Here is a 10260-nt window from a genome sequence, read left to right as displayed (position 1 = left end):
TTTGTGAGCTGAAGGCTTCTGAGGTCCACTTTGTGTCTGAAAACTGGACCCGAGATCAGCTGTGGAATATTTGTGATGTCACAAATCCTCCTCGTAGCCCCGCCCCCTTAGAACCAGATGATTGACACTTGACGGTCCTCCATGATCAGAAGACTCCCTGCGCCTCCATCGTTCCACAAGGAGGAACAAGAGGAGGGGGGGGGGGGGGGGGGGCGTTCTAACGGCAGCACACCTGCCGGCTCACGCGCCCCTGTGCACCTGTCTGCGCGAGGGGGGCTGCAGCGACCTGTCTCTTTAAATTGGTGTCAAAGCCGATTAGCGCTGATCTCCGCCGTGATTCTGTTTTCGCCGTCTGTTCCCGGAGTCTATTTCTGTTTCGCGTCGCTGGCGGAACGTCAATCGTTCTTGTTTTCAAACGTCTCTCTCCCCGCCCCCCCTGCAGAAAAAAAGCATCCCGGTTAACTCCCCCACCAAACTTTGGAGCATGGCACCGTGAGGAGGTGGTTCTACAGCTGGTGCGGGTCCCGAGCGCTGCGCTCACCATGGTGAAGCCGGATTACCGCGACCTCCAGCGCGCGCTCCGCCGGGACTAGAGGCAGCCCCGGCCGCCAGGAGGATGTGACGCGGGGCCCGGCGGACCCCTGCGTGAAGTTGGCTGCCAAACAAGAACCCGAAGCAGGATTCCGGTGGGACCTGGAAAAAGAAACAAGAAACCAAAACAAAACAAAGAACCATGCAGAAGAGCGTGCGCTACAACGAGGGCCACGCGCTGTACCTGTCGGTGGTCGCGCGTAAAGAAGGAACCAAGCGCGGGTTCCTGAGCAAGAAGACCGCGGAGAACAGCCGCTGGGCCGAGAAGTTCTTCGCCCTCTACCAGAACGTTCTCTTCTACTTCGAGAACGACCAGAGCGCGAGGCCCTCCGGGATCTACCTGCTGGAGGGTTGCACGTGTGAGCGGGCGCCGGCGCCCAAGGTGTCCGCCGTCAGCAAGGAGCCCACGGAGAAACAGCAGGTGCGTGCTGGGCGTGATGGGAGTGATGGGAGAGGCGCCCGGGGACACCAGTTAAGAGTTCAGCCTGTTTTAGTTTCACAAAACTTGTAAAATGACTTCGGACCGAGAGGTTTCACCACCGTTTGGTGAATAAGACGGTTTGATAAATACCTCGCCAGTCTTTCAAGCGTATTCAGAAATGTGAAGAATCTGATATGAACGTCCTTGTTTGTCTCTTGGATTTGCGTGATGGCAAACAGAATTTTCATTGTTTTGGATTTTGTCACCGTTTTCTAGCGATTTGTGTCACGTGATTAATGAAAACTATTAGCTGGATGCTCATCGTCATGATGACGTTGGTTTAAATCAGTGTTTCACTCTGCTGGTGTGAAGTGACAATGAAGTTACTTTGTTTTGACTCCAACTGGACAAACGAGGCATTTGAATGGAGCTGCAGCTGAGTCTGGTTGTCACGACGACCCCCGCCACAGCCAGCAGGAGCCTGAACCAGAGACCCTCGGTTCCGGGTGCTGTTTCGACGGTCGTCCGTCTGAACGGTCGCTGTCGAGCGCTGGAGCACAGTTTGAAGCCACTTCTGGTCTCTACCGGGGTCATGGTCGGTCCTGAAGAGACGTGACCCCGTGGGTCAGGACAGGCTGGCGTTAGAACCCCAGGGGCGTGGCCGGTGGCTCAGCTGGGAACCGGACCGGACCACAGAACCGGTGCACCAGCACACCGCAGGTCTTTGAGCGTGAGACATGAAATCGTTTCTGCTGTGAGTTTTGTAAACTGCTGTCAAACTCTGACGTGATCACGGTTGCTTTCCTCTGGCCGGGCGCGTCGTCGCCACAGCTCTCAGTCTGCGTCTCCTGGAGGTTGGTAGTGTTTAGTCCACTTAGGTTCCAGTGGGATGAGTCCACTATCCCACCCAACATCAGGATCTACTTTGCTAACAGCAAAGTGCACTTTGCATTCTGGGATACGGGGGAGTGAAATCAATAGTTGCTGCAGCGAGGAGCAGCGGCGTCCTGGGGGACCTGGCGAGGTGGAGCCAAACAGGATTCATCACATCAGAGCTGAAACTTTTCATTTGATTTGCTGATCTCTTCCTCCATTAGTAGTTGGGTCTGAACGAAGTCATGTGACTGAAACGGGAACCTGTGAGTAGATGGAGAAGATGGCTGCTCCCTGGCGTCGGTCCTGAGTGACGGTTAATAAGTTCCCTCTGTTGTGTGTTTTAGCACTGCAGTTCCGCGGTCCAGGAACCTGCCACCACCTGAATTGAACCCTCTTGGTATTGTTAGAACTTTATTTTGGAGTAATTGGTTCACCTCCTTTGTTCCCAGTCCAGACCAGAGGGAATATCTCCCCTCACAAGCGGGAGAATGCAGCCTCGCTGACTGTGACCGATCAGAACAATGTCACAACGTCTGCTGGGGGGGTGGGGGGGGGGGGGGTAGGCTGTGGTTCTGTTTTTGAGTATTTGGTGTGACAGGAAGGAGCGCCGAGTTTCTGTGTGTGGAGTATTTAATAGAGCGACGTCCAGCAAAACAACCGAGAAACTTCCATCTGTGTGATGCAGCTGCTGACTCAGCTCTTTTCTGGTTCGCTCTCCTCAAACCAGCAGCGAGGTGATTTTATCCGGTCGGCTGGTGTGATAACCATCAGATCCATGAACAGGAGTGTGGGTGCCGTTTGCAGGGTCGTAATCTCCATGTACTGACACAAACTGAACCTTCTGTCGTCCTGTCGGATGTTGATGCTGGAAAAAAAAGTCTCTCGTGGCGACTCGAAGAAACCGTCTGTCCTGCAGAGGTGCAGTTGGTAGACGGTGAGGACAAGCTGGGGTTCTGCTTGGAGAGAAGTAAGACGGGCCACTTCTGGTTCTTGGAGATCTGGTTTGGACTTTGTTATTTAAAGCAAAAGGAGACTCAGAAGTTGCAGTATGAAGTAATGGGGCGGGTACTACCGAGTACTACTTCAGAACCACTAATATGAAAACTACCTGTAAGCCGAGAGCTACGTCTCAGGTGCGCATGCTCCTCCCTACCGTGAGGGTGGTTTTTCCACGACTATTGCCTAATATGGACGCCAATCCAAATCCTTAATTGTCCAGTTCCAGTTTACTGGAAACACCTGAACACCTTGATCAAAAAACGAACCTGACAATGATGCGAACCAAGAAGGATTCTTTTGGATGCTTAGGAATTACGTGAGAACCTTCGAGGGCTCGCGTGCAGGAGCTGCTAACAATGTTGTGGATGGATTTTGTTGGGATCTGGTGGGACGATAGAACTTGTTGAGGAACAATCGGTTCAGTTCCGGAATTCTGTCATGTCATTAATCACCCTGGTGAAGGTGTACCCTTTCCAGGTGCCCTTCAGGTATTTTCCAGGTGTTCTCCAGGTGCTCTTCATCAGGCGGTTCTGAGTCCAACAGTTGCAGCCATCATTGTTGTACCGGGTCGGATGGCAGCGGCCCAGTGAAAGCAAACCTGACGTGAATGATGCGTCCTCGGCTGCGGTAGCTTTATGCTAATGGAGCTGCCGACTACAGGACTCTAACCTGTGCAGCAACCCGCCACCTGGCTGATGTGTTGCTATGGTGATGAGGTTGCGAGTTGAAGTTGGCTTGGCTACTGTAACACAGAGGTACAGGAAGCAGACAGAGAGGTTTGCGATGATGGAGATTAAAGATAAAATACCGTCTCTCTCTCTTTTTAAGACAGTTTGAATTATGCATTTCGCTGCTTTGTTCCGACGGGGACTGTCAGAACAAGGAGAGCTCAGCTTCAAGGCGAATACAAACTTGTTTGAGTCCTTCAATCACATGTAAATACCACAGGAGGACTCTGTCAGCTGGTAGCCCTGTGTGTTTGTGAGTGTTCTGTAAAGGTGGCGGTGCTCTGGGATGCTGCTGTGCTCGACTAAGAATAGAATCCTCGCTGGTCCTTTAGCCTGCAGTCAGTCTGAATACCAAGTCAACACAGCTGCATCACACACACACACACACACACACACACACCACTGGTACCTGTGCTGTCGGTGGCCTTTTGCTGTACCGCTGGCGGATCAGTCCACTGGATCTGCGTGTGAAGCAAACCCATTTCTCCTATCGTAGTCCAGCATTTGTCACTGTGTCCCCAAACAGTTGAGGGCACAGCGGCCAAATGTCAGAGTACCAAGACCATCAAATAACCCTGGGCCATACCTTCTTCCATTGTTCAGTAAAAATGTCCGTCAAGGAACAAAATGTGTTTAATTGTTCCTGCTGCTAGAGCGCCGTGACCAGCGACCGTCAGTCGTTAGGAGCGTGGCGATATTGGTCACGCAGCCCCGCCAACGTCCATCCACTGAAAGAGCTTTTTGCCCTCAATCATGTTTACGTGTTCAAGCAAAGTTTCAGCAACTTGGGAAAAGTTACCAAAAAAATGTAATTTGTCAAAATTGTATTTTTGACAGAATATTGCAGTATTGACCAGGTGGGGCGTGGCTGTGTCAGAGGAACCATCGAGGTCCAGGGAATTACTTCTGCTTTTCTTCACACGTGTGCAAGTGCGCTCGCCATCTTCGGCGGCTACTTTCAGTGTCACTCGCGGTTAATGGTTTCCTGTTAGTGTGTAATTTCTTTGAGTTGCGATGTATTTTAGGAATTATTTCATCTTATTAAGTGCAACTGCTCGTTGATTTGTGTTGGCTGGTTGTAGAAGGTGAATTATGGGGCGGGGTTAGCATATGATGGTGGCGATAAGGTCATATTAGCCAATAGCTAATGCTAACCCTTAGCATGTACATGTGGCAGATTGTGCCTTTAACTTCTGTTGTTGAGTGATTTAAATAGCTTGAGGGACGAACTCGAGCTAACGTGGTTTTTCTAGGTTTCCTGTTGCAGTAACTAGCAGCCCAAGATGGCGGACCCACTCAGGCGTGTGCAAACAGGAAGGAGACATAGAGGTTGATCTGCAGTGGTAGGCGAGATGTATCCGAACATTCAACTGTGCTTTCAGTTAAAAGGAACCATCGACAACGTTCCAGGGGAATTAAAGAGCGGCGGCGACGACGGGAACATCCTAATCTCTCATTGTTTTTGTAAACAAACGAATCCACCGCAAGTCAGAGTAAAAAGATGTTGGGAAACTGCAGAATTTGATCAAACATAACTGCTCTGATGAAGGCATGCAGGAACTCTGTCTGGACTTCAGTCAACTCACACAAAAACAAAGGCACAAAACTAGAAATAAAAGCAGATCAAATGGTGGAAGAGCTCCTGTCACCCCCTCTCCTGATGACGGCAGACCCTTTTTTCCATGACGAAAATGAGACTAAGACGAACGTCACCATCGCCCTGTGAAGACTAAAATGTGACCAAATTGTACTCATTTTCGTCTGACGAGAACGAGACGAGACTAAATTGTTAGTTGGTGGACGATCAAAGTTTCAAAACATGCGTTTTTTCCGCCAAGTAGAACAAGAATGCAATGTCAATCAAGAGCTCAAACATCAGAATGGAGCCAGCCGGAGCTGTTGGTCCTAATGGCCACGCCCCCATCATCAGGACACACACTAAAAGTCTCTCACACACACACACACACACACTAAAAGTCTCTCTCACACACACACACACACACACTAAAAGTCTCTCACACACACACACACACACACACTAAAAGTCTCTCTCACACACACACACACACACACTAAAAGTCTCTCTCACACACACACACACACACACACACACACACTAAAAGTCTCTCACACACACACACACACACACTAAAAGTCTCTCTCACACACACACACACACACACTAAAAGTCTCTCACACACACACACACACACACACTAAAAGTCTCTCTCACACACACACACACACTAAAAGTCTCTCACACACACACACACACACTAAAAGTCTCTCACACACACACACACACACACACTAAAAGTCTGTCACACACACACACACACACTAAAAGTCTGTCACACACACACACACACACACTAAAAGTCTGTCACACACACACACACACACTAAAAGTCTGTCACACACACACACACACACTAAAAGTCTCTCACACACACACACACACACTAAAAGTCTCTCTCACACACACACACACACACACTAAAAGTCTGTCACACACACACACACACACACTAAAAGTCTGTCACACACACACACACACACACACACACACTAAAAGTCTGTCACACACACACACACACACACACTAAAAGTCTGTCACACACACACACACACACACACTAAAAGTCTGTCACACACACACACACACACACACACACACACTAAAAGTCTGTCACACACACACACACACACACACACTAAAAGTCTGTCACACACACACACACACACACACACACACACTAAAAGTCTGTCACACACACACACACACACACACACTAAAAGTCTGTCACACACACACACACACACACACACTAAAAGTCTCACACACACACACACACACACACACTAAAAGTCTCTCTCTCACACACACACACACAGAGACAGTCTGGGCCTGTCTGCAGTGGACCAGACTCTCACCAGGCAGCAGCAGCAGTGTCGGGTGGTCCTGAACAGAGGGATGATTGAAGCGTAGCTTTAGTCTGTGAGGCTCGCCCTGAGATGCAGTTTCTGTCGTCTGCTTCTGCAACAAAGTAATAAAAGTAAAAGGTAGAGAGAGAAAAAGAGGGGAAACTCCCCTTTGAAGGTGGATCAGTTCAGTGCTTCATTCTAACACTGGAGTGGCCTCTTAAGTACACACACACACACACACACATCTTTATGTAGAGGATCTTTGATATTTGACTAAAACCTTTGAGTTTTCATCGACTAAAACTATCAAGGATAGAAATGACGAACATGGGACGAGAACTAAGAAGCATTTAGTCCAAAGACTAAAACTGAATCTAAAATGCCTGTCAAAAACAACCCCATCCTGTCCTGCAGGTTGCATCATGTTAGCGCTGAGAGCTGCCTGCTCATGCTAGCCCTCATATTTGTGTCTGTGTTTGCCAGACAGATGAACTGATTTTTGCGGCAGGGTGTTGGGATGCAGGGTGTAGGGCATTAAACCTCCCTCCATCCCTCCATCCCTCCATCCCTCCCTCTGTCTGTCTGTCTGTCTGTCTGTCTGTCTCTCTCATTGTTATCCTGCAGCTTAAAGCAGGCTCGTGGCCAGGGAAGCCGTATTAGCGAAGCAAGGAGCTGTTCAAGCCTGGATGGTTATGTAACCCCCCCCCCCCCCAACACACACACACACACACACACACACACACACACACACACACACACATAAACAAGCCCTTAAGCCTCTCTCTGGTCCAGCACACGCTAGCAAGTGTCTCTCACCCGCTTATCGTTACATCATTACTACACGGGCCGACTTTCTCCCCAGGGCCGCCACAGAGGAGAGAGGAAGGTGCTGCCATGCTGGATGGCTTTCATCAGCAGGGAAAGTTTACATACCAACTTCATGTGAACATCTAGAATTCAGTTTCTGACACAGAGTTTTATGCACACAGACACAGGAAGTCGGCGGAGAGGTCAGACGAGGGCAGTGACGTGTCAGCATTTTGGTTTGTCGACAAGAGCGGCGGTATTCTGGGTGCACGGTAAAGATCAGTGGGCAGAGGCGGGTCACCCTGCTAAGACGGCGCTCCAGAAGTCCAGGTTGGGTGATTGTGTCGGCACCACTGAGCTGCTTCCCCTAGTGAGGCGTGATGTAGAGGGCGAGCCTGCAGGAGCGGGCTGTTCCCTGTGGGAGGAGCAGGAGGACAGCTGGTTGTCATCCTGAGGTTCTTGGCAGTTTCAGACAGTGTCATGAAGTGAGGTGGTTTCCCTAAAGGTCTGAGAGCTTCCCTGTGGCAGAGGCGTCGTCAACACCAAGCGCCAGAACGTAGAGGAGGAGTGCTGCATGTCTCACTCTCTCCTCACAGATACCAGGCCGAGAACTCCATACAGCAGACGCAGAGGCGGACGGAGGCGATGCGTTCGCATCACCGGCTTCATCCTACTGACCACTTTGAGTCGCGTCACGTGTTAGCAGTCAACATACCAATGTCACTGCATTTACAAATCAGGCCATAAAACAGGTGGCAGGTCATGTGATGCAAGGTTGGAAACCGCAGTAAAACTCTGGACGTATACTCCAGTGTACATGTGTGAAGAACGTACCGCCAGCCCAGCTTGCGGCGGCGGCTGCATCGGTGGCGAATCCCACAACGTCTTAATTTGGAAACGTTAAATGCAGGAAAAGGCCAAGCTCAACCAGTTGTTGATGTGTGAGTGAGTGAGTGTGTGTGTGTGTGTGTGTGTGTGTGTGTGTGTGTGTTCGTGTGTGTGTGTGTGTGAGTGAGTGAGTGTGTGTGTGTGAGAGTGAGTGAGTGTGTGTGTGTGTGAGAGTGAGTGAGTGTGTGTGTGTGTGTGTGTGTGTGTGAGAGTGAGTGAGTGTGTGTGTGTGTGTGTGTGAGTGAGTGAGTGTGTGTGAGAGTGAGTGAGTGTGTGTGTGTGTGAGAGTGAGTGAGTGTGTGTGTGAGTGTGTGTGTTCGTGTGTGTGTGTGTGTGAGTGAGTGAGTGTGTGTGTGAGAGTGAGTGAGTGAGTGTGTGTGTGAGTGTGTGTGAGTGAGTGTGTGTGTGAGAGTGTGTGTGTGAGTGTGTGTGTGAGAGTGAGTGAGTGTGTGTGTGAGTGAGTGAGAGAGAGAGCATGTTGCCACGTATCCACCTGCAGCAGCTTCACTCCAGGCTCCAGTGATAGTTTGTGTGGACGGCACCTTCAGCTCCTGTTCAAATATCAAACATTACATAAAAAGTTCATGTCTCAAACTTGCTCTGTGTCCAGGAGACATAAATCCTAATTTCCTCTCTGCTATTTTCAGTACGGCAGCCAGATTATAGTTTCACCGGAAAGCAAGTCAGAGATGCAACGTCACTTCTGACCTAAAACTTTTTTTAAGATCTAGAATGCAAAAGTAAACGATGGCAGATTATCTGGGTGCTTTTTGTGGCTTTTTTTTTTTTTAAATTCAAGGCTATCAATTGATTGCGTGTAGTTCAGGGCGTCTCCTGGCAACGAGCTGGGAACTTCAGTTGGAGACGAAGGCTAAAGCTGCTCCATCCCCTCTTGTCGCTGTGACGCTATGAAATGAAATGAAGAATAATAACAACAACGACTTCATGAGCAAAAAGAGTTCAGTTTCAATCAGTGAGTAATTTGTTGAATGCATTTATTTTTCATCCCCGTCCGTCCAGTTGTCCTCTTGAAATACTGAGCGTATTTATTTATGTGCAGGTGAAGAAGGTGAGGGTGGTTCCTCAGCCTCAGAGACGCTCGTGTAAGTGACTTCATGAGATCGCTGGTGTGGGGGCGGCGTTGCTGCCGAGGACCTAACGTGGGGTGCCGTGGTGGCCTGTAGCTGCTGATGTGTTTTGACAGCGTGGCAGGACACAGTGTCATAGAGACCGTGTGGTCATTGCCATTGTAACCCCGAGTCATCGCAGCAGTCGTGGACAGCATGACCTTGTTAATCCATCAATCCCCAGCAAGTGACATCATCAACAAGTTTGTGTCTCGCTGGGCTGTTTTACCTCGGTTTCTAAGCCTCGTCCATCAGGATAACTTCAGGTTGACATGTTTGGTTGCAGTGTTGTGATAGAACCGTGTCGTCTCTCTCGACTGCAGCACTACTTCCTGGTGATTTTTGGCCACGATGGACAGAAACCTCTGGAGCTGCGGACGGAGGAAGAGACTGACTGTAACGAGTGGGTGGAGTGCATCCAGCAGGCCAGGTGAGCAACTACAGCTCACTGCTTTTCATGTTTCCTTTGGGTCGTTTGATGTATTCAGGTAGTATGCAGGATTTTGTACACACGGTTACTAACCGAAGCATCGCAGAGGCTTCAACACTGTCAGGAGCACCACCAGATGAAGAGATGACACACCTGAGGAGTCGAACTCCTAGTTTTAATGGTTTTACCTGGACATACGTGAAGGTGTTAGGGTCAAAGTCCCCCAATGATGCAATATTCCTCCTACAGTTTGAAAATCCTGCACTGGAGTAAGCTTGACCCACGCGGGAGGATAATGGGGACAATTTGGTGTCTGGCTCACCTCCCAACAATCGCAGGTGGACTCCTGATTCGAAGCTGATCAGAACACAACTCAAACAAAAATATCGTATTTACAATTCAAGATCGGAGGCACCCCGCCGCCATCGTTGGGAGGAGTGAATCAGACCACAAATCAACCTGAAGCCG

General features: G+C 49.7%; 1 protein-coding gene across 5 annotated transcripts in view; it reads left to right on the top strand.

The window, feature by feature from the left end:
- Window positions 1-297: 297 nt before the first annotated feature.
- rasgrf2a (Ras protein-specific guanine nucleotide-releasing factor 2a) overlaps window positions 298-10260 on the top strand; it is a 28185-nt gene continuing 18222 nt past the window's right edge. For 4 of the 5 annotated variants that reach the window (XM_086186947.1, XM_086186945.1, XM_086186944.1 and 1 more), the window contains exons 1-2: window positions 298-1012; window positions 9686-9792. In XM_086186947.1, the coding sequence (XP_086043073.1) occupies window positions 734-1012; window positions 9686-9792 (386 nt within the window). In that variant the 5' untranslated portion in view covers window positions 298-733. Of the gene's footprint in view, window positions 1013-1556; window positions 1733-9685; window positions 9793-10260 lie in introns of those variants that run through there. The other variant, XM_086186946.1, reaches the window with a different exon arrangement.

This window comes from Aulostomus chinensis, chromosome 19 (assembly GCF_037954235.1).
Source record: "Aulostomus chinensis isolate RoL2024-O1b breed Wild chromosome 19, RoL_Achi_v1.0, whole genome shotgun sequence".
Lineage (NCBI taxonomy): Eukaryota > Metazoa > Chordata > Actinopteri > Syngnathiformes > Aulostomidae > Aulostomus > Aulostomus chinensis.
This window is presented reverse-complemented; position numbering and strand designations above follow the sequence as displayed.